General features: G+C 55.5%; 1 protein-coding gene across 3 annotated transcripts in view; it reads left to right on the top strand.

The window, feature by feature from the left end:
* Positions 1-26,364, top strand: part of MYRF (myelin regulatory factor) — a 53,543-nt gene that overhangs the window by 13,810 nt on the left and 13,369 nt on the right. For all 3 annotated transcript variants that reach the window (XM_065066347.1, XM_065066348.1, XM_021282500.2), the window contains exons 2-12: positions 10,248-10,335; positions 11,142-11,453; positions 13,865-13,926; positions 16,956-17,250; positions 17,647-17,819; positions 18,073-18,196; positions 23,750-23,945; positions 24,356-24,432; positions 24,682-24,792; positions 24,867-24,957; positions 25,757-25,957. In XM_065066347.1, coding sequence (XP_064922419.1) covers positions 10,248-10,335; positions 11,142-11,453; positions 13,865-13,926; positions 16,956-17,250; positions 17,647-17,819; positions 18,073-18,196; positions 23,750-23,945; positions 24,356-24,432; positions 24,682-24,792; positions 24,867-24,957; positions 25,757-25,957 — 1,730 coding nt within the window. The remainder of the gene's footprint in view (positions 1-10,247; positions 10,336-11,141; positions 11,454-13,864; positions 13,927-16,955; positions 17,251-17,646; positions 17,820-18,072; positions 18,197-23,749; positions 23,946-24,355; positions 24,433-24,681; positions 24,793-24,866; positions 24,958-25,756; positions 25,958-26,364) is intronic.

Consider the following 26,364-nt stretch of genomic DNA (forward strand, 5'->3'; position numbering starts at 1 on the left):
TCTTATTTGTTTACAAATATGTAAAGGGTGAGTGTCAGGAGGATGGAGCCAGGCTCTTCTCGGTGACAACCAATGGTAGGACAAGGGGCAATGGGTTCAAACTGGAACACAGGAGGTTCCACTTAAATATGAGAAAAGACTTGTTCCTGGTGAGGGTGGCAGAGCCTGGCCCAGGCTGCCCAGGGGGGTTGTGGAGTCTCCTTCTGTGCAGACATTCCAACCCGCCTGGACACCTTCCTGTGTAACCTCATCTGGGTGTTCCTGCTCCATGGGGGGATTGCACTGCATGAGCTTTCCAGGTCCCTTCAACCCCTGGCATTCTGTGACTCTGTGAAGATCTTACCCATCGTCATCCATCCCTCGTCCTTCTGCGCTCACAGCTCGGGCGGTGCCGCCGTGCGGTTTATCTCACACTGGGCACACCTCGCCCTTATTTTAGTCCTAGGATTTGCCTCTGCCTGTCTAATACGTGGAGATGACTCTGTTCTGCGTGTCGAGAGCCCGAGGAGCCGTTCCACCAGCGGGAACGTGTGCGGTCGGTGCCTTCCTCCTCCCCGAGCCCCGGTGACCTCCTCCTCCTCTCCTCCTCCTCTCCTCCCCACGCAGCGTCCTCGGGCCGGCACCTTCCCCAGCGTTCGTGCCGCTCCGGACGTGGCGCTGCTTTGAAGTGAGACCCAGAACACCCAGCGGGGTGGATGGGATCCAAGTGGCACATTCGGGATCCGATTTGTGTTGTCTACCGGCTGTTTGCTAAAGCCCTGGTGCGGGAACTATGTGCTGGTGCAGGAGACAGCTCACAGTTAGTGCGAAAATGCAAACAACACGTTTCTTTTCAAAAAAGCAAACGTCAGTTTCGGTATGAAAGCTTATAGGAAATAGTCGGCATGGTAGTAATCCCTAAGGATTTTTTTTTTAATAATTATTTTAATTGCGTCTTTACTTGCTGTTTATTGTGGGTGGTGAGAGAAGCTTAGTTTAGCTTAACTCAGGAAAAGGCAAAGTGTGAAGAAGGTGACTGAGCTAGTCCAAAACCATCTTGTTAAAAGCAGGTTTTTTGGAGCAGAGGGCTCTTTACCGGCTAGGTAAGGGTGTGGAGATATGTCATGCAAACTTAGATGAGGAACTGAAGGCTGGGAATTATTCTGGCCCCTCCCTTGGGAGATCAATTAATCAGCTGAAGCCTAATTCAGAATTGCATCTGTGCAAAGGATGCGTCCTCTGTAGAGAGGAACTCTGGGTTTGGGGGCTTACCCTGAGTAAAATCCTGTGGTCTGCGTGGTTTGGGGAATATAATGCTTGGCATTGTCTTAAAAAGGATGAAATAGGAGAGAAATGGTGTGCGCTGTAGCTGTGTGCCCGGCTGCCCAACTGCACTTGGTGATGTTGTTCTGCTCTCAGATCCCGGGAGGTGACACTGGGTCTCGGGAGGTTTGTCCCGCACGTGCAGCAGAGGCAGATGATGGTGGAGGAAACCCAGCAATGGAAGCAGCTCTTGGTGCCCCTCGTGATTTTTGCAGGAGTCCATTCTGGAGCAAACGTAGCGCTGAAAAGCAAGCGCCGTGTGGTCGCACGTGTGAGAAGGTAGAGCCCAACGGCCTGACGCTCCTGCTTGTGAAACATCGCTGCTGGTTGCACAAAAGCAGCGCTGGCCCTTCCCCGATCCCGGGCAGGCGGCCCATCGCGATAAATCGCTCTGCCCTCGCGCTCGCCCCGCTCTGGAGCTTGGCCAGAGCGGACAGCAGAGACCTTGTTGCCTCCCGGTTGAAGGGAGGAACGAGACGCCCAATCTGGACGTGGTGTTCCAGGCGATGCTTGGCTGCCTGTGGGCTTGTATTCTCTTGCTGTTTGATTATTAATCCTCCTGCCGAGGGACTGTTTCGTGCCGGGGGGTTTCCAGGAGAAGCATTGCAGCTCCAAGTCCCCAGTTCCCCGTGTTTGTGGTGCGTACATCGTCAGAATCGGGCTGAAAGTGGCCTCCTGGATCTCCAGGTTTCCCAAGAGCTGTTCCAGGAGCCTGGTGGCCCTGCAGGGAGGTCAGTGTCGCTGGGCTTCCTGTGACATGAGTGACATTGCTCTGCCATCAGCCTCTCCAAGGGTTTATTGCGTCTTCTGGTCTCCACCGAGCACAGCGAGGCTGTGGGCAGCGGGATCGTAGTCTCTGCTCAATGCCAGTACATAGCTGGTAATAAATATTAGTGTTTTTTCCTTATATTGCTGATGCACCCTGGCAATAAATCACACTGAAGAGAGTTTACCCTGAGAGGGAAAAGAGCTGCAGCATCGTCCCCCAAATAGAAGCGACAAAAGCCTCAGCTACCCAGGACAGAGCCCAAGGAGCGAGCTGGGGATGAATGACCTGGGCTTTAACCACCACAGTGGTGAGCTCGTGCGCATAGGTGTGACCCCATAGAAACAGATCGCTCCTGTGATCTTCCCCGAAACTTGCAATCTGGGTAAAGTCAGTGTGCTGCAGGGAGCAGAAGCGTTGACCTGCGGCTTCTCTTGTACTCTCCAGTTCGACTAAAGCCAGGTGGAGCGGGGTGGCCGCGGTGCTGGGATCCCATTTAGGGCACGGCCAGAGGAGCTGGAGACGTGGTTTGTTCTGCCACCAGCGTGTATGAACATCAGCAGAAGGGGTCTGATGGTTGCATGGAAAACTCTCTCCGCATTCCTGTTTTCCTCCCGGGATGGGGAATGGAGGTGTGAGGGTGGCAGAGCCGCACAAGGCAGCACTCCCTCCCTGTCACCCGATGAAGTGACCTTCTCTGGTCCTGTTGTCCCCTCTACCAGCCCATCAACACCCTCAGCAGAGAGATGGGAGATAACGGCGGCGTCTTCGGCCTCTGCGGGCTCCAAACAAACGGGGCGAACCTTGCGCCCCACCAAATGGCAACGCTTGTGTGGGTGCTGCTGTTCCGGCCATCTTTCGGGCATGAATGGACAAGCGGGGCATTGACAGGCTGCGGGGACACACACAAACGTTCCACTGTGTCCCCTCTCACACCTTCCCCTCCTCCTCCTCGGCCCCCGTGCCCGGAGGACAATGGCTCCATCCACGCCAAGGTTCACAGCTGGCAAGGGCGGAGGAGAGGCCAGGACACGGGTGGAGGAGCCGAAAGGAGAAAGGGATCCAGGAGGGTCCGGAGGGATAATGTGTAGGGGAAGGAAGGGATGAGGGGAGCAGGAAGGAGGGAGAAGCAAGAGGAGGGTTTGGGAAGGTGTGGGAGGGAGGATGGGCTCAGTCGTCCCTTCTGCGTGGATCCACCCGCCTTGTCCTGCGGGGCTGCCGGAGGGACGTGCCCATGTCCTGCCGTGGCCTACGGGATGGTTTCCTCTCGGGATGGCTTTCACCACTTGCCACATCCTCCTTGAGGCCTGGGAGGTGGAGAGAAGGCGTTATCTCTCTATATACACCTACACGGGGTCTATGCACCGGCTCATAGCCCCTTCTTGCTCATATGTCAGGAGTAGCAACACCATGCACCAGCTATGGGAGCAAGGGTTGCTGTGGGCACATTGAATGGTTTACAGATGCATCCCAGCTTATCCAAAGGTGCTTTTGTCAGACATATTCTTCTGTGTGTGTTATTTCAGGAGTTGTGGGCCTGTGTGAGAGCTTTCCAGGAGCTTTCCAGGGGACGTGCAGATGCTGCTGGGGACCGGGCTGTGGACTCTGGTGATGGTTTAGTTGTACTGCTGCAGTTCATTACTCTGAGTGCTTTACTGCTGGCACTGGTTCACTGTTCAGGTTGTTGCTCCAGGGTCTTCCTGGCCGCTGGAGATCCCGTAATACTTTCTACTCGCTATGGTAAATGTGGGGTCTTGGCTGAATCCCACCCATCCTGTATCTCCATTCCCAATGCAAGCTGTTCTCTGCCTCCCACCCGAGCTGGCGTGGAATGGTTTCCCCTCTCGGCAGCGAGAGGTTTGCGGCGGGGTGAACGTGGGAGCCGGGGTGTCATCTGGGAGCTCCCCGAGAGCTGCCAGGGGCGAGGGGGACAGGTACGGCCAGGCTGGGTGCAGCCCTGGGGAAGGTGTTGCGGGGAATGCGTGTGAGTGTCTGTGTTCAAAGCCCGTCTCAATTTCTTCATTCATTATTTCAAATACATGACACGCAAATTAAGCTCTTTGGAGCCCACATGTTCTGGGTAATGCCCAACTTCTCATGAACCCCCATCGCCTTAGTCCTGGGTTTGGTGTTTTCCCCTGGAACTTGTGCCACAGGTTCCCAGAGCTTGGCCTTGACCGTGTTTCTGGGGTGACTTTAGGTCTTGGCTTTTCTGCTCCAGCATGAACGGGGGATGCAGGAGCTGAACGGGGGATGCGGGAGCTGAACAGGGATGCGGGAGCTGAATGGGGGATGCAGGAGCTGAATGGGGGATGCAGGAGCTGAATGGGGGATGCGGGAACCGGACAGGGGATGCAGGTGCTGGACAGGGGATGCAGGTGCTGGACAGGGGATGCAGGGGCTGGACAGGGGATGCAGGGGCTGGACAGGGGATGCAGGTGCTGGACAGGGGATGCAGGGGCTGCCCCATTGCTCTGGAGGGGCACAACTGTCCTTGGCCATGGGCTGCCATGGGCACGTCCCCAGGATGGGAGGCGCAGTGGTGGCTGTACCTCTGTGTTGGCTGGGACAGTCCTGCCTTTGGTGACCGGAGGGGGAATGTGCCGTGTGTGCGTGCGCACAGGAGAAGGGTGTCCTAACGCGACGGTATTTCGGAGCGAGTAACCAGCCTGTGGAGCTCAGGGGTGGTCCCAAAAGCACTTTGGGGGAGACGGGGGAGTGATCTGGCTTTGGCGTCCCACTCGGGTTACAGGAGCCACTTCTGCCGGGAGTGACTGGTTATCGTTACAGTCAGGTAATAAAGAGCGTTAATTAAGGAGGAATGCTGGGCTGGTATCTGGGGGGAGGCAGGGGCTGCGGGGTCACCAGGGTTTCCAGCCCTTCGTACCCTCTGGGCAGCCCAGGAGCCATGGGGACATTGTCCCGCTGTCCCTTAGCCAAGGAGCTGGCTCTCCCCGGCTGGCAGGCGGGGTCTGGGCAGCAACGGGGTCTTGTCGTGTCCCACTCCATCACCTTTCATTTGCAGCCCCTGGTGTTGTTTGTAAGTAGCAAGGAATTGTCCTATGGCCTTTGGAGGGAGATTATTTCCAGAATAACCAGTAGCACTTCTGAGGTTAAGGGATGGTTTGTCCCTTGTGGATCAGCTTCTAGGGAAGCTTCTTTCACAGCTGGGGACCAGCTGCAAGACCTGGAACAAGGGACGAGGGACCTGTCTGGTGGGAACAGGATGAAGTCAGTGCTGTCCCTGCTTCCCTTCTCATCATTCCTGGAGCTGTGGTGAATGATTCTTACCCATGAAAATGCATTTATCTGCTTTCTGGGAGAGCTCCTGCTTGGAGAAGTGGGTCTGGAGCCGAGCGCTGACCCCGCAGCTCCCGGGGCTTAGCTGGTGTTTGGTTAGCGAGCCGTGGCACAGATTCCTCGTGCCGGCAGCCAATCCGCCGGACCAGGAGGATAAACAGGAGGACGCAGCAGAGGGTGCTGAGCAGCACCAGGCCCCGGGGAATGTGCCGATGCGGCAGCGCGGTTGCACAACCCCGCGCACTCGGCTGCGAGAACGCGCTCCAGCGCATCCTCAGGAGCTGCTGGGAGAGGGGACACCACACCCTGACGTGTGGGGCCATCACCCGGGAGCTTCTGGGGTCTCCTGTTCCATGGACCCACGGGATATTTTGTTATTACCTGTGGTTTTGTCACAGGGGTGCTCCGTGCCTCAGTTTCCCCACAAGCACCCTGCCCTAATGTGCTTCGTATGAGGAGAGCACCAAGGGAAGATCCTGGGGCAGGTGGTTGCAGCGATGAGCTGAAGGACAATCCCAAAAGCTGCGGGCTCTCCAGGATGCTCCAGCCACCAGCACCGCATCCACGAGCCTTTTCTCTCTGTTGTGCCATGTCTGACGGCTCCCAGACCTGCCGGGGACGCGAGCGAGCGCCTGCCTTCACACCGGCCTCCAGGGCAAGGTTTGCCGGCAGCAGAGCGATGGACACGGCCCTTCTGGAGGTCAAGGACTTCACAGCAAAGGGCCGGTGGCACCTTCCCGCAGGCTGCTCCCTCTCCTGGCTGCGCTGTGCTCCCAGCACTGCCCGGAGCTCGGTGTAGGTTGGATCTGGGGAACAATTCCTTCCCAAAGGGCTGTGGGGCATTGGAACAGGCTGCCCAGGGCAGTGCTGGAGTCACCATCCCTGGAGGGTTGGACAGACGGACATGAGGTTCTCAGGACATGGGGCAGGGACAGGGGTGGGGGAATGGTTGGACTCTGATCTTGAAGGGCTTTTCCACCCAAAATGATTCTGTGACTGCAAAATCCCTGGGATTGCAGGTGCTTGTCCCCATCCCTGCTGTGCTGGCAGCGGGGAGGGAGATTTGGCCACCGCAGTGCTGCTGGAGCTCTCCTTGTCCTGTCTGAAGTGAATGTGGGACAGCACTAGACATCTGCTGCACTTCTGGCACGTTTTTTGGAGAAACAACCAGACTTTCGGAGCAGCCCGTGGTGGAGACATCTCTTATACCTGTTTTGGGATGCAGACGTGTGGCAGGCAGGCTTGGCAGGGTCTACAGCTTTTCCTTTGTCTTAATGGGGCTTCGTTTGTAATTCAGGTCTGCAAACCCCCCTGAAAAAAGATTCACCTCCTTGGTATGTGGCTTCAGTGCCACAGGGATGCTCCAGGCTTGGCACAGCTGCTTCTCCTCCTCCTGGTCACTGGTGTCCCCCCACCCCTCGCTGATGTTCCCCAGCCCCTGAAGATGGTTGACCTCATTGTCATCTCCAGGTTCCCACATCTGGTTCTCGTTAGCAGAGCCCGGGATGAAGTTCTCCAGCTCGCTCCCTTCCTCCCACCCCTGGGTGACCCAGGCAGGATTAGGGGTGATTAGAAGACAAGCAACAGAGCAAGAATAGTTGGGGGGGAGGGACTGTTATAAATAGAAATACCATAAACTTATCAGCCTATCACTCGAGGTAAATTCTGGGTTTAATCTCTCAGACCTGTAAATATGACGACCCGCGGGGGCCGGATGCCGTTAACTCTTTGAGAGCCACGTGCCCATCTCTGGGCAGCGGGATGTGCCAGAGCACCTAAAAACAGGATGGGGAGCAGGTTCCCCAGGCAAGAGGGTGTCCCTAGGATGTCCCCAGGAGGGACAGGCTGGTGGAGCTGGGGCAGGGAGGAGGTGGCGGCGCGGGAAGCATCTCCGTTTGGATGTCGACGGTGTTGGGAGGTTTGGGGAAGGCAGAGAAAACCAGTCCAAACATTGGGATTCCTGACATTCTCACACGTACGGGGGCCTCCGCTCACCCAGCTCTGCTCACGAGGAGGGTGCCAAGGGTTTAACGTCTCGTTCTTCGGGCAAAGTTCACTTTTTGGGGGATCTCCTCGAGCCTTTTGCGCGGGAGGGCTTGGAACGTGGAGCAGGTGGAGGGGTGACACGGTGTGGGTGGCGACACGGGGGCCAAGAGGAGGACGGGACATGGGGACCTGGTGAGTTCAGGGGTTTTTGCAGCAGCACCAACTGAAGGAGCTGTGAAAGAGCAGCAGCTTCCCCAAGCTCCTCCATTTCTCTTTCGCTGGGAACCCGTCTCATTCAGAGCTGTACGAACGTCCAGCTCCCCAGGGTCCCTCCTCGGTGCCGTCCTGCTCCCTCCTAATCCCCCTTTGGAGGGGGAGGGCGCCTTGTTAGTGTCGTTAGGAGCTCGTGACTCTATGGAGAAGTATTAGCTTTTTAATTAATCACCTAAGCTGGCTTTTGGTAAGAGCTGCAGGCGGTGGGACGTTCCTCGTGCAGCCCTGACACCCCGGTTTGTTGCAGCTGCTGCAGGTGCCTCTGTCCCCAAGCAGAGGAAAGTGTTTTGATTTTTAGCGGGCACACATGCAGCTGTTATCGCGTCTCAGCCCCCGGCAGCTGATGCAGCTCTCACGTCACGGCGCTTATCTCCCCCCAGGGTCTCAGCTGAGGGCTCCTGAAGGTGCCTTTTAAGATGAGGTAGCAAAGAAATAGGAAATGACAGCACACCGCTGGATTTGAGGGCGTTTCTGGATAGGTCCTGAGCTCCTCTTCTGCCGTGGAGAAGCTGCGGGAGACTGGAGCTGTGGGGGAAACCCAGTGGGGTGCAACATCTTGAGACCTTTTATGGCCAGGCTCAGTAGTTTGTGGAAAGGCAGCAAAATTGGTAAAGTGCCTTTTTTTTGTTCTCTTTTTTTCTTCTTTGAACCTGGGTCCCGACCCCAGAACTTGAGATGAGGACGAGTTTTCTGATCATTTTTGCAGTGGGTGTTTGCCAAAGGTGTTGTGTGATTTATTGTGTGGACTCTCTGGCCAAGAGCAAGGGGTCCTCACCCCCAGCAGAAGGGTTTTGGCTGATGTTGAGGGTGACGGTGGCCAAGGAGCGGCTTCTTGTAGAGCAATGGTGAAGTGTCGGGAGCAGGCTGTGGCAGGGGGATGAGCGAGGGACACCAGCACCCATGGGAGCTCTTCCAGTCAACCCTAACTCCAACCTGGATAACGCCGTGGTCGCTACCACGTCACTGCAGCTTCAGGAGAAGATGTGGCTGTCCCAGAGGTGTCCCCCTTTGCTGACATGGGGTCTGCACCTGCATACGTGATGTTCTCAGGGACATGGGTTAGTGCCAGGGTTGGGTTAATGGTTGGACTTGGTGGTCTTTTCCACCCAAAATGATTCTATAAGCAAGGTGCTGGCACAACTGGGGACCTCGCAGGCCCTACCTGCCCTGTCCTCTTCTCACCACAATGCGTGGTTTGCCTTTGTCCCCAGGTCCCCAGGCTCTATGTGGTGCACAAAGGGTTAGGAATCTTGCACGGGAAACGCTACCCGGGTTTTTTCCCCTTTCTCCAGCGTTACTAAGGGAGAGATCCCCCCTGTGCACACATACACACACCCCCCCCCGTCCGTTTGGCAGAATTCCTGGCTGGATTTATGTCTGACGATTCGCTTCCCTTGGTATGAAAGGGATTTGCAGAGGGGAGAGCCGCAGTCGGCCCCGGGCTGGGCTGAAATCCCCCGTTTGGGGTTTTTTTGCGGTTCAGTGCTTGACCTTTCCCTGGGCCGTGGTCTGCAGGGGGAGCTGGGGTCAGGGTCTTCTCCTGGACAAGGGACACGTCGTCGTGGTGCTTTTTTCCCTTTCAGGAAGGGCCGGCTTCGTTATCTGGGCTGGGGGAGCTGGCGGGGAGCTGGGTTTTCTCTTCCACTTTTCTTGGCAGTGTCTTTGGCACCGAGGGCTGGCACCGACCCCAGAAGGCTGCAGACTCCCACTTGAGAGAGACAGATAAAGAAAGCGCTTTCTGTCAACAAAACCCAGCCCAGCTTCCCCAGAACAGGAGAGGGGAGGAGGAGCAGCAGCATGGGAGACAGGAGAGGGACGTCCATGGCTTCTCCATGGAGGAGACGAGGTGGAGAAGCCTCCTGCGGTGTCGGGAGCTGATCCAGAGCTGTTTGTGGCAGCAGCAGAGAAACTCCAGTGTGTTCGGCAAAGCTGAGACGGGTCCGAAGGGATGGAAACCATCTTTCCTTCTCCTCCTGCCTGCAAACCTCCCCGGCGAGACCGGTGGCTCTTGTGGTTCCTCTGGCAAAGCTCTTGCCGGCCCCATCAGTGCCAAGTTGTTGGGGTTGGTTGGGCAAGACCTGGCTCTGGTGCTGTGTGGAGCTGTGTCTTGCAGAGCTCAGGCCTAACCCCATGTTCTCCCTTCTCCCATGTGTGCTGAGCCTGGTCCTGAGCAGGCCCCGTGTCCCGGAGCCAGAGCCTGGCCTGAAAATGGCTGTAGACAAACCCCACTGGCACGTCCAGCTTCCAGGGTGGTGTCACTGCCATGGCTTGTCCACACGCCACATCTGTCTGCTTTTACACTGAGATGTGGATAGAATCATTGAATCATTTGGGTTGGAAAAGCCCCTCGAGATCACCAAATCCAACCATGTGCCACCCCCGGCACTGCCCCATGTCCTGAGAACCTCACCTCCGTCTGTCCAACCCGCCAGGGATGGTGACTCCAGCACTGCCCTGGACGTACCCATGGACAGATGGTGGTCCTTACACTGAAGGATCTGCAGATCTTCTCAGATCAGTTTTTGACTCTGCAGAGGTCCGGTTGTGTTTCTGACCTGCAAAGCAAAGACCTTTCGTGTCCTCCTCACAGCTCACGCTTCCACCTGCTCTCCCCTCGCAGGCCACGACATTAATGGAGCTCTGGAACCATCGAACATCGACACCAGCATCCTGGAAGAGTACATCAGCAAGGAGGACTCGCCAGATATGTAAGTGCCCCCCTTGCTCTGCAGCAGGAACAGCGTTCACTATTGTTTTTGGTGCGGTGATACTGAGCAGTTTCCAGCCCTGCAATTTGAGGAATTGTTTGGAAATCACTGTGCCTCCGTCCCTCCTGGAGTCCTGCTTTATTGCTCCTTGCTCTCTTACTTACTCATTTCCAGTTCTGCTTCCTGGCTCCTTGCCTTTGAATTTCCCTGGTCTCTCATGTCCCCTCTTTCCCCTCTCTGAGGACACCACAAAAGACTTTTCCTTCATTTGAGCAATGATAAAGCCAGCACTGGGAGCTCGGTGTGAAAGATTAAATCCCAGCACAACCCGAGTGTGGAGAAGGGAAGGTCTCCCTCTGTGCACCAGTGTTGGCAAAGCCGGGGGAGCAGCCCCGGTGGTGGGGGACACAGGGTGGGAGCAGGACCTTTGGGGCTGACGTGACAAAGTGACCTCCCTGTGCTGGTGTGTCAGCTGGAGCAGATCCTGGTGTCCTCACGAGCTTTGGGGTTGGTGTCCTGGGCACTCCTGGGCTTTACAGTGGATTTTAAACCCTTGGGGTTGCATCAGTGCCACCCACCCTGGTGGAACCTGTATGCTCCTGCTGGTGCCACCATGATGCTGCCTGGTTTTCTGTTTTCTGGGTGTCCCAGAGCACCTGGGTGACTCCATCCCTGTTGCTGCACGGCTGGGAAGGGTGGGCAGAACGTACCGTCTTGCTGTTCCTCTGCCGAGGTTGTCCCTCTGCCGAGGTTGTCCCTCTGCCGAGGTTGTCCCTGTGCTGAGGTTATCCTCTTCTCTCTCGCAGCTGTTTCCCTGACATCCCCGCGCACCCCCAGCCCTCCAGCTCGACCCCCATCACCGCGCCTCTCGCCAGCTCCATCTCCAATGTGACCAACCCCTCTCCCAGCGGTTCCCTCCACCTTCCGCCCCCGGGCAACCAGCTCCCAGTCCGACATGGGCCTCATCTGGCCAACCCTTGTGGACCCGCCTACGGTGCTCACCTCAACTGCAACAACAACAATGGCATGGTGGTGCCCAAGGGCTACCTTGGTGGCCACTGCCTAAACAACGTGGTCCCTGCAATCAAATCAGAGCCCAAGGCCTCCTACGCACCCGGGTAAGTGGAGCTGGGGTGGTAGAATGAGGGCAGATGGTGGGACAAGTCCTTCTCCAGGCTGGTGGCACCTGGAGGGTTGGTGTGGTTTGTCCCATGGTGCCTCCACTGCTGGCAGCGTCCATCTGCATTAAGCTCTTGCTTCACAGAGGGATGGTTTTTTACAAGTGTAGGTGCTGAAGTTTCCCAAAAGATTGTTTGGTTTGGACCTTGTCTGTGTTGAGTTTGAGAGGCTCAGTAACATCCCCCACGTCTGCTGGTGGTGGTGGAGCCATCAGCTCTGGGTGACCGGGATGCTGCACATCTGCACATCTACAAATGCATGATGGGAGAATATTGTAGCATTGTAGTGTTTGTTTTTTTTTTTAAGAAGGAAGAGACAAAGAATAAATTGGAATGACACAAAATTCAGTCTCCGGGATGTTCCCATAGCTATCCCAGCAGAAGACAATTCATTAAATGAGATGTAATTCCATTGGCCTGATGTTGTAGATACTTCACTCAAGAGAAGAAGGAGGTGGCGTCTGAGCAGGGTCTGGTCCTTGCTGCTGTCCCCCCATCACAGGGGAGTGGGAAGAAGATGATCTGAAGCTGGACAGATGAAAATCAAAGTGCACAAAGTCATCAGGCATCCGCAATAGTTTGTACCAGGAGGAGCTGGGCCCCTTCCTCCATGGAAGAGGGTGGATGTGAGGGGACAGGATGGCCCCTGGACATCTACAAGCCCCTGTCTGGCTTTTTTCCCTTGTCCTTGTGCCCTCTAGTGTTGTCAGCAAGTATGGCCTGGAGATTCCCAGGTGTGGGAGCTTCCAAAACGCTGAACCAGCCCCACTGAGGTGACTTTGGATGAACTTGGAAAGATCTTCCAGCAAGAGACAAGCTGAAACAAAATCTGCCCTTATTTTATTCCCAAACCAGAGAGTTCTCCCTTCCTGAGTTCCAAGAAAGCTTAGGGGGAACCATGGCCAAAAACATGACGTGATGGGTTGTCGTGTCCTGACGTTCTCCAGGGTGAGAGGGGTCACAAGGAAGGATCATCGTTTGCTGTTGGAGGTGGAGACCTCGGTTTGGATGTAGATGAACTGCGTCAGCTTTGATGGCAGCTTTTCTCCAGCATCCCAGAACTATTCTTCCCCGTTGTACCAGAATTTTCCTGGAGGAGCAATATCTCACGTGTTGGATACCAACAAACCCTTCGCTTGTGCTGGGCGTATCTGCAGGACCTCCTGATGTGAATTCTGCAAAACCTTGGCTTGCCGAGGCACAAATCCTGATAAATTCAGAAGAAATATAGTGCAAAGTCATGGCCAGGAGCCTGGAAATAAGGCTGGTGGTAGATGCTCCAGACCAAGTGTAGGAGGGGATGGTGGAAAGGTGCTCCAGGTGGAGGTGGAGGATGATGATGGCTCTTTGTCGGGGTTGCCCTACCTCATCCCTCTCCTGCTAGACAGAGAATTGGTTTATGGGGTTGTGGGCTCCTCTGGTGCATTTGTCCTATAAGGAGCAGATTTTGCTGAGTTACGAGGCTGCGGACACCTGCTGAGGCTGTGTGTCACTGGTGATGGAGCAGCTGTGGACAGACAGACAAGATATCTCCAACCCAAACATCTCCATGGGCCAGAACTTACTGCAGACATCTCCCTGCTGCAGCTTTGGGTTGCGGTGACCGTGGCTCGGTCTGGCCGGGAGCAGAGCTTCCATTTTTTCCATGTGTTTGATCTCCAAGACGTTGCTGGAGAATAGCTGGTATCTGAGATGGGCAGGTCCTTCCGCGGTGCACCAGGGCGGTGGAAGGCTTTCCCCTGGCCTGAAGGTGCGCGGTGGCCGAGCTCGTGCTGCAGCGGGAGGTGTGGGGAGGGGCTGCAAAACTGAAAGAAAAACCAAAGAAAAATTGGTTGCGATGAATTTGGAAATGGCTGAAGAGCCCAGCTTCTGGAGGTAAATAAGGAAAGAGAAGGCACCTGAGAGCTCCCCTTTTCATTTGGTTGTATTTTGCAGTCAGGGATAGATCCCGGTGGGGTTGGAGGTGTCGCCAGCAGCTGTGCTGGTGCTCAGGTCCGTGCAGGTCACAGGGCAGAATCCGTCCTGTGGGCTTCCCAGCCTTCGCTTTTGGGCATCAGATCCCAGCTCCCAGCCCAGTTTTACCCATTTACCCGTGGGGAAGCACACAGAACATCCCTGCTCAGCGTCTTTTCACTGGAGGTCTCACCAGCAGGTCACCAAAGTGTCTGTCCCTGCTCCTGAGGTCCGGGGAACCACGTGGGGAGCGGGGTGACAGTGACAGCTATGACAGATCCCATCACCCCGGGATTTCCAACCAGAACCTGGAGAGCGCTTTGATCCAACTGGACCTCTTGGTTGTACTGGGAACTGGTTTAAAATTATTTTCCCTTCTTTTTCCCATTGCTTTGCAGCACTTTACCTGATTCTCCCCCCGACTCGGGATCCGAAGCCTATTCCCCTCAGCAGGTGAACGGTAAGTGCTTCAAAAAGAGGAAAAAAAGCGTAATAATCCAAACCCCAAACCCACATCCTCCCCCTATTTGCTCCGTGCAAGTGGTTGGCTCTGAAATCTTTATCAGACGGGAGAAAACAGGCGGCTGCAATACGTGGGGAGATTATCAGTTAGTAAATATCCCCAGACTTTCGCCTATTGTTCTGCTGCTGGTCTTTGCGAGGGGGGAGAGCGAACGGAGAGGGGACGGGAGAAGGCGAGGTGGGAGCCTGGGGATACGGGGGGACACCGGCGCCGTGGGGTGTCCCCAGTGGGGCGGCATGTGGACCCCACGACCCTCCTCGTCCTGCCCTCCGCCGCGGGCGAGCGAAAGGCAAGAAGCCTGTCCCTGACATGGAGCCCGGCTTGGGGAGGCAGAAATGAACCCGCCGTTCTGCAGTAAGTTCCTTCTCCAACCTTTTCCTCCCCTCAGTGGGTCCCGGGGGGTCTTTGCTCCCCGTGCAAAGGGCAGACAGAGCTGGGTCCCCCCCCAGTGTCACTGCCCTGGGGAAGCCACCCCGTGTTCTTTGGTTCCTCCGATGACCTTCGCTGCTCTTTGGCGGAACAAACTCGTTGGTGAGGAGGGCAGGTTCCTCCGAGCCCCCTTCCCTGGGCACAGCAGCCTCTTCCCCATCCCGCCCAGTCCCACCAGCAGCAGCGCCTGCTCTGTTTTTTGATGGAAGAGGTCAAGAGTTCTGTTTATCTTGCTAAAAAAAAAATCCCTGGAATTCCTCCTGGCCCTTCCTTAAATATAACAAAGAGGCCGGGTTGCTCACGGTGGAGAGAGCTCGGGGAGCCCCCCAAAGCAGCTCCGTCCTCGCCAGGGAAAGATCAAATTCCCAGAGCTGTTTTTTACCCTGGATCTGGGAGCCCAGAATGTGGGTCCTGCGTCTGGCAAATGCCTCGGGCCCTTCCCCAGCCGGGCTGGGAGCCCGTGGAAGGTGTGATGTGCGGTGGACATGGTGAAGACGTGATGTCTTGCCCACTACCATCACTACCTGGCTGAAAAGCAGAGATAGTCCATCGCGGGGATGTCACCTGTCATCCCAGGGATGTCACCTGTGCGAGTGGAGATCCTGGTGGGCAGCAGAAGGCTCTGGAGGCAGCAGGATGGGTGGAAGCGGCCCAGCCTTCAATAGGAGGGCTCGGCGTAAATACATTTGACGTTCCCAAACCTCGCAGCGGGAGGAGTTTTCTGATTCCTGGTCAAGAGCTTTGGCCTCGTTCCTCAACCGCTGCCCGGTTGTTCTGAGACCAAAGTCCGTCCAGCCCAGTGTCTGGTGGCACCTGCTTGGGGAGCAGCCTGGCAAGGACTGTCCCCTCTGTCCCCTCCACGTCCCATCCCCTGTGACAGCCTTGGACAGCCCCTGGATGTGTTTTTTCCACACTTTCCTGGTGCTGAGCTTAATCAGACGCCAACGGAGGGGTGTGGAGCAGCTTGTCTTGCACTTAAAACACCTGCAAAGTCACCGTCCGTTTGCACCCCTTGGTGTCCAGATACCCCATGGGTCTGTCCCTCATTTCTTTGGTGCCCAGGGGAGTTGAGATCTTCTCTTTTAAAGCCGGGATGGGAGGGAAGGACTTCCATGCAGGAGAAATGTTGAGGTTCCACATGAAGCTTCACCTTCATCGTGCACCTTCTGAAACATTTCGTATGTCAAATCTCGAGCACGGAGGTTTTCCTGCGCGCAGATGTCCTTGCGTGGATCTGCTCACAGCTCAGTTCTCACACCTCTGGCACTGAAGTTGATGATTCTTTTCATTTCCCTGTATTTTTTCACTGCATTTCTTCACCTGCAGAATCAGCTGCGCAAGGGTTCCGTTTTTGCCAAAGCAGCACGTTTTGGGTGAAAAGCTGCTTCTCTTTGCAGTTTCCTTCTCTTCTTTACACCTTGTGCAGTGTAAAGCTAATCACTTATTTCTGGTCATTCCCGAAGCATGTTGGGAGGGATTCAACCACGTTGCTTGACTTCATGCACTTTATTTTTTGCTCTTAGCCTCCAAAAATGTTTTGGTTGCAGTTAAAGCCCTCGGCTGGGCTGTGCAAGGAGCTCAGGGCTGGTTGGAGGATGAGCAGCTGCAGAAAGGGGTGGATTTGCATGTCCCTCCACACACTGAGCTTTTTTTGATGGTGTTCTAGTCAAATCACCCCTTGTCATGGCCTGGCTGTGGTACCCAGTTCAAATAGAGGAGGAGAAAGGTGGGATCCCATTTGAATATCATCCCTTTTTTGTTTATTTAACTGGAGAGATCAAAGTTTCCTTGTGGTTTAAATTAAAAAAGAAAAACAAGCAGCAAGTGCCCCCCCAGAAATCCTCACCAGGGTAATTCATGTTGTCTCTTCTTTCTCTGCTTGTTCCCATGTCCGTCCGTGGGAATCTTCCCTGTTGTCCCTCAGCTTGAGGACCTGGTTGTCCGTTGAATTTTGGGTTGCAGAACCACGGGATGGTTGGGGCTGAAGGTCCCTCTGTAGCTCCCGGCCCCACCTGCTCACGCAGGGTCACAGAGCAGATCACACAGGATCCCAGGGGGTTGAATGTCTCAGAGGAGACTCCACAGCCGCTCTGGGCAGCCTGGGCCAGGCTCTGGCACCTCCCAGCAAAGACGTTTCTGCTCACGTTCACATGGAGCCTCCTGTGTTTCAGTCTGTGCCCGTTGCCCCTCACCCTGGCGTTGGGCACCACTGAACAGAGTCTGGTCCATCCTCTGACACCCACCCTGAGATATTGATCCATTGATCACATCCCTTTCAGCTTCTCTTCTCCAGCTCAACAGCCCCAGCTCTCTCAGTCTCATCACAAAGATGCTCCAGACCCCTCAGCATCTTTGTAGCTTTCACTGTACTCCCCCCAGTAATTCCATGTCCTTCTTAATCTGTGGAGCCCAGAGAAGATAAGCAGGACCCAGATGGCTGAGGGGCAGAGGAGCCGGGTCTGTGCAGGACCTGTGCTCAGGACACCCCACACACCTCTTCCCGCCGCTCTGACCTCTGTTCCTCTCTCATTTTCCAGATCCTCACCTCCTCCGGACTATGACCCCCGAAAACATGTGCCATGTGACCCCCCCTTCCCGCCTGGAGCACCCTCCTCCTCCTCCGCCCCCGCCGCCGCCACCCCCCCACCTGCAGGGCCCCCCGCCGCCCCCGCACCCCCACGCCCCCCACTTCCCCGCGCTGCAGCGGGACCTCTACCTGAAGCCCGAGCCCCTGATGCCGCCCTATGGGGTGCCCCCCATGGCGCCCGCCGACCTGCACCATGCCCAGCAGTCGCAGATGCTGCACCAGCTGCTCCAGCAACACGGGGCAGAGTAAGATCCGGGGCTTTTCGGCATTAATCTGTGTGGTTTGGGGAAGGGGCGGCTGGTGGGGGGCTGCAGAACATAGGAGCGAAGTTATTGGGTTTAATGGCAAGTTAAGGAGTGTGTGCTCTGGTTCTGGGAGAGGTGTCGAGGTGGAGATGAGCCAGTGTGGGGCGGGGGTTTGTGGTGCACAGCTTGGGGCTCAGTGATGGAAAACAAAGACGGGGCTCAGACCACGGATGTGACAGAGCTTGGTGGTCATGGGGCGGGTGGGTGGTGGTGCTGGGAGAGCCTGTGGCTCCCTGCGTGAACGTTTTGGATTTTCTGTGAGATCCCCACTTTTCCCTGGTCTTGGGGCTGTTCCCTCCCCACCTCTCAGCCTGTGCTCTCCCGCGGTCCCCGCAGCCTCCCGGTGCACCCCGCCAAGAAACGGAAACACTCCGAGTCACCCCCCAACACCCTCAACGCCCAGATGCTCAACGGGCTGATCAAGCAGGAGCCGGGGATGGGGTCCGTGCCGCTCAACCCCGACCGAGCCCCAACGCCTCCCTGGCACCAGCCGGGAGCGCTTTCACCAGGTACGGGGCTTTTTGCCCCCCCTTTTTTCTTCCTTTCCCTTCATACCCCCAGCATGCAAACCCCCAGTGCCAGCCAGGGGGATTCGCCCCATCTGGAACCCCAAGGAAGGGACAGCAGGGCAGTGGGTTCATCCTGGCCCAAATCTTGTGCCCGCTGGCAATGTTCAGATGACACTAGTTGCTTCCTTCCGCTCTTACCCAATCGGACACTCCGTCAGAGGGATTAAAATCAGTATTTTCCCCTTCACCACAGGCCTGATTCAAGATAACGACAGTCTGAACGGCTCCTACTTGGATCCCAACTACCAGTCGATCAAGTGGCAGCCGCACCAGCAGAACAAGTGGGCGACTCTGTACGATGCCAACTACAAAGAGCTGTGAGTAATTCAGAAAGAAAAGGAAAGTCTGATTCGTCTTTTGCATGTCGGTGAAAAGGGACATGGGTCAGGGGGATCCTGCTCACGAGATGGGCCAAGGATGTCCCTGTGCTGCCCCATGTCCTCTCTGTCACCTGCTGAGCTCTCCTCACCTGCACCGTGGTGGGGATGCTCTCCCTGCTCTACCTTTGCCATCGGGAAGATTATTTCTCTGAGGGAGGGTCAGGAGATGGGGCTGGTGCTGTAGGAGCCGGCAGAAGGCGGTTCGGCAGCTTGGGTGACAATTCAGCAGCTTGGGTGATAATCAAACAGGTTTGGTGGCAGTTCAGCCTTGGTCTGCCATGGAGGGTTGTGTTAGCAAATCCAGCCTTGCCCTGAGCGCGGTTTGGACCAGCAGCGCCTTTTCCTCCTGCCCAGGCTTAGCAAGGGCCTGGATTTTGAAACAAGTATTAAGGTTTTCTAGCCAACACATAGCACGGGTGGCTGGAGATCATCTAGAACCACTTCAGCCTGGCTCGAGACACCCTCCCTGCATTCCTGGGAGGTGACAGGGAGCTGGCAAGCGGCAGGTTGGCTTCCAGGAACCGCTCGCCCAGCAAACCCACCCCCCGCTCCTCCTCCTCCTCTTGGGGGGACACGGAGGAGGGGGCGCTGTGATATTTGGTGTCCGTGATACCAAATAACCCCAGGCCTTGTGTCGTCTTCAGCGACGGGACACGCGATGGGTTGTTCCCACGGCTGTTGGAGTCGGTCGCTTCTTTGGTGACATTCCATCCCATGTAAAATGTGTTTCCTGTGGTTTCCCCAGCCGTGGCAGGAGGGAAGGGCGACTTGGCGACTTGGTTACTCCTGGTTTACTAAACCATTTCCATAATGTTGATCAGCTTTAAGCTTGTGCAAACCCAGCCCTGCTCTGCCGCCGTCTTTGGGCTCACTCACCTAAAACCTGCTTTTAAGACTTCAAGCAAACCTCCTTCTGCGGCATTTAGGTCGTCATCCCGTTGTGTAATGGGTAAATTCCTTTTAACTGACTTCACGGAGGTTTTAGGAACCCACGTGCAGTTTGTTGTGCAGCTGGATTTGACCAGAATTAAGGGTTGAGGTCAAGGGTTGATTGATTCATTTTTATTTACATGCTACCTTGGCGGATTCTCCGTCCTTTGTGGTGGGTTTGGGGCTCGAGGAGAACCCACGCAGGCTGAACCTGCATCACTGTCTACATTTAAGATCACTTAATTCTCCCACTACAGCACCACAGCAGAGCAGATCTATGGGAAACACCAAAAGATTGATTCTCCTTCTCCTAGAATGGCATTTCCTTCGGTTGTCTAATTCAGGTTTTAGTAGGTAGGAGCCTCTTCCATCCTTTCTGCCTTTGGGGTATACTCAACAAGTGTGTCTGTTAGAGATCCGTGAGTTTAGTTTCCTCTGAGATCATAAAGCGAGGATCGACCATTCCCAGGCTGGTTTTTGCTCCAAATGGTCTTTTAGTTTGTGTGTGCCGGTGGATTTTCCTGCCCATGGAGGGAACAGATGTTTTTCCCCCGTGATCCAGGTGCTCACAACCTCTTCACAGCCCCAGGAATTTCAATTATCTGATGTTTTTTTCCTGCTCTTGTTCTTAAGAAAAGAGACCAAGGGGCAGGTCGAGGAGGGAGACGGAGCCCTCAGGATGCCGGAGCCCATAGAAGCCGCCTCCACACAGGGGAATTATTCCATTTCATGGTGTTTCCTCCTCTTCTGCCTCAAAAATAGTGGGGTCCAAAAGAAATCTGGTGGTTCCTGCTGCACAGGAGAGATCCAGCTGTGCTGCTGCATCTGGGCACGACGCTTTCTGTTGGGCGAGGGGAATAATTGCTTTATCAGTACTTTATTTAATATATTTTTGAACCTAAACAGAATAGTTTAGGCCATGGATTTATGTGGAACATTCCATGCAAAGTATAATCTTACAGGGCAAAAAATACTGTTAAATAGTATCCTGTGTTCTTCTCTTGCACACACAGGATTATGGTCCCTTAGTGTAGAATCATTTAGGTTGGAAAATACACTTAAGATCATTGAGTCCACTCGTATCCATCACTGAAATGTTCTCATTTTCTGCTGTTCTGGGCTATATCGTGGGGCCAGGTTCCATCTCAGCCACTGATGAGATGGGGGATGCACAGGAGGGACTTCAACTCATTCTAGAGTTCCTAAGTAGCTTTTTCTGCCTCCCCAGAGACCTGTGCAGTGAATTTAGTCGTGTGAGCGGCAGCAGATTCCCCATCCCCAGGCAGATGTGGGGCAGCCCCCTCTGCCACGAGAAGAGCAAAGGGAAGCCGGGCTCGTATGAACTACGCAGGTTTAGTTTTGAGACGGGACTACCTAGAATTAGGCTGGGTTAAGGAAATGGAGGAAAGAAAGGAGCGGAGAGTTACTGCTTGGATTCGAGTGGAGGTGCCTGGAAAATCTGTGTCTTGTCTCGCTGGGTTTGTGTCTCAAGCTTTTTTAACGTGGGCTGAGGAATCTGTGTTGGTTGGAGACCCAAGTCTCTGGCTTAGCTTTATTGATAGTACTTTTATATTTTTTGTTGGCCTTTTGCACTAGTTTAGTGGTTTCGGGCTCGCTGAACCTTCCGGAGGAGTTCGCTGGTCTGCAGCAGCGGTGGGACGGGGCACTTTGCTCCTTTACTCCTGCGAGCAGGGCTCATTCGTCTCCCTGACAGCTCCTCCTCCCGCTGCCCGATTGTGGAGGGGTTGAGGGAAAGCAGCTGGTAAATGGCAGAGCTTTGCTCCACGGAAACATCCCCGTGCCGAGCCCAGAGCCTCTCACCCCGGGAACTGGGCTGGCGCCGCTCGCTTCCCACCAAGCCAACCGGTGCTGTCCCCTGAACCTCAGGTCTGCGGGATAAGCCTGAGATTTCACTCCGCAGCTGTCTTTATAAACAGCACTAAACCTGGTTTTGCTGCAGATCCTGGGTCTCACCAATGGGATACAGAGTTGTGTGATGTGGTCCAGTCCTGCTGGATGTGTTTTTGGGGTAGGTGACACACGGTGCTGGCCCCAGTTGGGCTGATCCCGTTGTGATGGATCGCTCAGGATGGATCGCTCAACTGGAGGTTCCTCCATCCTGGTGGTTGTATCCTGGCAGAGAAACAAAGCGGGGACTGTGTGGAATTAGCGAGTGGCCCTTGAATTAGGGGCTCTCCAGATGTTACATCTTTGGAGTGGGTGAGATATTGGGGAACCTGGAAGGAAGGAGAAGAGAAATGGGGGAGACTTTTCTTCCAGAGAGGAAACTGAGGTGTGTGAGCATCCTCTGACAACCTGCTGTTGGCTGCAGGTCCCTGTAGGGTTCCCTTTCCATCAGAGACACATTTTTCTTTGTGGTGTTTTTCACTTTACACATGAACGTGGAGGACGAGGGTGCTCCCTCCTCCTTTGTGTGTGACGCCAGACGTGGCTGGGGGGGGTTGTCACCTCCCACCCTCACCCGAACTGGAGAAACCTCCCTCCTCTGTTCTGGCCTTAATCTGCTTTTGTCATGGGGAGCGTTTTGGCTAAAATAATCCTTTTGTTCCTGACGTTTTGCTCTCTGACCCCCTCGTTCTCCCTGGGAAAAGCCACTATGGCTTTGGTTGCCCTGGGGCTGTTGACTTGTCGTCGGTGGGTGTCACCCCTAATCCCAGGACCTTGGGGTCACCTGCCCTTCCTTCTCCTACCCCCACACAGACACCACGTCTCAGGAGGGACACGTGGTGGTGATTCTAAGGTCCCCATGGGTTAAAATGAAGTGGAGAATGTTGTTTTGTAAGTGTCACCAAAGTCTTTGTGGTGCTTCAGGCCGTGCTGTCCCCACACCGTGTGGCAGTGGGGAGTGGGTTTGCTGCTTCCAGGTGGGATTTACAACAAAAAAACACCAGAATAGGAGCTGCAGGGGATCCTGGAGCCTGGCTCCGCTCTATCGCCACGTGTTTAGCAGCCGTCGGTTTGAGTGAGGAAAACCAGAGCGTGTTTTGGTTAACCAGCGCGGTTTGGAAGTTGGGTCAGACCCTCCCTCTCCTCGGCTTTCTCTGGTACAAACCAAGGGGTGGGTCGTGGGTGCTCGGGGGTGCTCGGACCAGCCCAAACCACAATTCCCATCCAGAAGAGCCAGACGGAGAATTGGGGGCAGGGAGGAGGGTGAGCGAGGGGAATTCCTCTCGTGTTTCTGGGCTAAGGTAGCGCTCTGCTCCCACCGCCTGGGTTGTGTTCGGGGCCCCGCGCGGCAGCCCCGGGTCCCTGGGGTGTAAGAGATGAGCAGTTACTCATGACTGCCTGGAAATACCCCCAGGTTTCATCCCCATTAACCCCTTAAGAATAATTTTCCTCCTAGAACAAAGGAGGTGACCAGCCCAGGGACACCAGGGCGGCACGAGTGACCTGGCTGTATCTCCTGCTTCCCAAATTCCGCTGCTGTCCCCCTCGTCCGTCACTGTCAGTCTGTCCCCACCTCCCATTGCTCTGGGCAGTATCCATCTGTCTGTGTATCCGTCTGTCTGTCTGTATGAAGAGGTGGAAGTCAGAAGTGCTTTGCTTTTGTGGAAGAGCGCTCTGTAACTGTTAAGCCTGATGTCAAAGGCTGATATCCTCACCTCACCCACAGTGCTTTGATGAAAAACAACGGGATTTCGGTGTTCTGCTGGCTCTCTTGGATGGGGAGGGGGGATGAGAGATGTCTCCTTCCCCCAGCGCCGGGTGAGCAGCGTTCTGGGGGCCCCACCAGCCCAGGTCTGGCTCTTTGGGTGGTGAGAGAAAGGGGACTTTGCTGCAAAGGCCACATATTTCCCTCGTTCCCATGGTAACCAGCCCATTAAAGAGATGTAGATTAAACATCTCCAGCTGGTGTGTGTTCATGGGGCCCCCTCATCTTCCTCCTCCTCCTCCAGACCTGCTCGCTGGGACCTGGAAGCTTCCTTCACAGCAGGTGGTTGTGATTTCGGCAGGAATCCAGCACGATCCGGCACCCAGGGCTCCGCTCTGGGCTTTGGACCTGGGGAACTCCAGCGTGTGTTAAGCCAGGCTTAAGCAGCTTGCTCTTGTTAGGAGCAGCCCTTGGAAAGGAGATGCTAGTCTGTTGTGGCTCATATTTACCTTGTTTATAGTATTAGTGCTATAGCACAGCATATAGAGGGGTGGTTGCCCCAGGACGCTCATCGAATCCTGGAGAACAGGAGCTGAGGGGAGACCTTCTGATCTCTGAACTGTCTGAAAGGAGCTTGGAGCCAGGGGGGTCGGGCTCTGCTCCCCAGGAACGAGCGCCAGGAGCAGAGGAAACGGCCTCAAGTTGCGCCAGGGGAGGTTGAGGTTGGATGTGGGAACAATTTCTTCCCCAAAGGGCTGTGGGGCATTGGAACAGGCTGCCCAGGGCAGTGCTGGAGTCACCATCCCTGGAGGGCTGGACAGACGGACATGAGGTTCTCAGGACATGGGGCAGTGCCAGGGGTGGGTTATGGTTGGACTCGATGATCTCGAGGGGCTTTTCCACCCAAAATGATTCTGTGATTCTAACGCCTGCTGCCGTTTCCGCAGCCCCATGCTCACGTACCGCGTTGACGCTGACAAAGGGTTCAACTTCTCCGTGGGCGACGATGCCTTTGTGTGCCAGAAGAAGAATCACTTCCAAGTCACGGTCTACATCGGCATGCTTGGAGATCCCAAGTATGTGAAGACCCCCGAGGGCCTGAAACCCTTGGAGTGCTTCTACCTGAAGCTGCACGGAGTGAAGGCAAGTGGGAGCCAAGGGCCAGGAGCAAATCGCACAGGGAAGAGGGGTGTTTGGTGGATGGTTGGGATCAGGCAACACCCCATCTTCATGTGCTAAGGTGTAGGAAGGCGCTGAAGGCAGATCTTGAACGATGGGTCCTAAGATGGGCTCAATCACTGCCTGGGTGTCTTCAGAGCTGCCTCTGCCTCACCTTTGACTCTTGAGGTACACGGGCACCTTGGGAAGATCCTTTCACCCTCAAGGTGGGCACCCATGTTTGGAGAACAACCACGCTCATGTTGGGTGTTGGAATTTGGTTGTACTGAGTCACAGGGGGGCAGAGAGCTGTCCTGTGCCGGGGGAAAGAGGTGGGATGGGGGAAAGGTCTCAGCTTTCCACCCTTTGCCACATGCCCAAATCTTTCTCTCCAGCTCGAGGCCTTGAACCAGTCCATCAACATCGAGCAGTCGCAGTCCGACCGCAGCAAACGGCCCTTCAACCCCGTCACGTGAGTGTTGCCGGGGTGTGTTCACGTGGGGGAGTTCACCGGGAACCAGCAATAGCAGGAGAGGGTGGAGAGATCCCAGGATGCCTGTGGGTATCACACTCTTCAGTTTTCTCCTCCGTTTCCCACAGCAAAGTTTTCCTCTCTTTACATTCCCCACTCCATGCCCAGTTCGTAGACCTTCCGTGGTGGAGCAGACCAGGAGATGGCTGTTCCCTCAAGACCGTTCTCTCTCTGTTCTCCTTTCCTCAGGGTCAACCTGCCTCCGGAGCAGGTCACCAAGGTCACCGTGGGGCGGCTGCACTTCAGCGAGACCACGGCCAACAACATGCGCAAGAAAGGCAAACCCAACCCCGACCAGAGGTGAGAGCTCAGGTGCCTTCTCCAAACCCTTCTGAGCACGGGACGGCGCCCTGACCTCTGTCCCCTCTCGGCAGGTATTTCATGCTGGTGGTGGCCTTGCAGGCACACGCGCAGAACCAGAACTACACGCTGGCAGCCCACATCTCGGAGCGCATCATCGTCAGAGTAAGTCCCTCTGTGCTTCCTCAGCCTCTGCAGACACCCCGCAGCCCTTTATTGGATGTTCTGGGTAGAACCCCTGGGATTTGGGACCCAGGAGCAACAACCGCCGTGTTATTTGGTCTCCTGCTGTGCTGTGTGGTTCCAGTTGGGGTTGTTGGAGCAGCTCTGAGTGCTGAGATACCAGGTGGCTACAGAAAACAAGGATGTTTTCTGGAGAACAGGAGCTGAGGGGAGACCTTCTGATCTCTGAACTGCCTGAAAGGAGCTTGGAGCCAGGGGGGTCGGGCTCTGCTCCCCAGGAACAAGTGCCAGGAGCAGAGGAAACGGCCTCAAGTTGCACCAGGGGAGGTTGAGGTTGGATGTGGGGAACAATTTCTTCCCCAAAGGGCTGTCGGGCATTGGAACAGGCTGCCCAGGGCAGTGCTGGAGTCACCAGCCCTGGAGGGTTGGACAGACGGACATGAGGTTCTCAGGACATGGGGCAGTGCCAGGGGTGGGGGAACAGTTGGACTCCATGATCTCGAGGGGCTTTTCCACCCAAAATGACTCCGTGATGCTATGATATTCCTTTATGGATCAGAGCAGGCAGAGCCGGGGTTCCTGCAGGGCAGCAGATGATGCCAGGGGTGTCAGGCCCGGCTGGGATCTGTGCTGGTGCTGGCAGTGGATCCCTGGCACTTCCCAAAGCTCCATTTCGCACCTCCACGGCCATCCTTGACCTCTGGCCTTTCTCTGTCCGTCTATCCGTCTCCCTGGTTCTGCTACCACCGCTTTTCATCCCCACGTCCCCGTCTCTCCCCAGGCCTCCAACCCCGGGCAGTTTGAGAGCGACAGCGACGTGCTCTGGCAGCGAGCCCAGCTCCCCGACACCGTGTTCCACCACGGCCGGGTCGGCATCAACACGGACCGCCCCGACGAAGCCCTGGTGGTCCACGGCAACGTGAAGGTCATGGGTTCGCTGATGCACCCGTCGGACCTGCGGGTGAAGGAGGACATCCAGGAGGTACGAGCCACAGTTTGGGGTGATCAGGGGCCTAAAGAGGCACCGCAGAAAGTGTGAGTGTCCTTGTGAGCTGCTGATTCTGACATAGTCCTTACAGGCAAGCTGAGCTTTTGTTGACCCAATGGGAAGTGTCTTAGAAGTCTGGCTGTCCCAAGCGCAGCCTGTCCACCATTTCTTATGAATTTTGGCTCTTCCACTGTTAGCCAGAACTACAAACGCAGAAGTTACAAAACTGGAAAGAGATTAATCCACACCAGGGTTTGCCAGAGCCTCCACTCTGCTCCAAAATCCTCTCAGCTGGATGTTCCCAGCCAGAAAATCTGGGTACAATCACGTCTCATATTTATGAGACCTACCCTGTGCCTGGCTGTGCAATGGGACTTGGTTCCTCCTGGTTTCACTGCCCA

This window comes from Columba livia, chromosome 5 (genome assembly GCF_036013475.1).
Source record: "Columba livia isolate bColLiv1 breed racing homer chromosome 5, bColLiv1.pat.W.v2, whole genome shotgun sequence".
Taxonomy (NCBI): Eukaryota; Metazoa; Chordata; class Aves; order Columbiformes; family Columbidae; genus Columba; species Columba livia.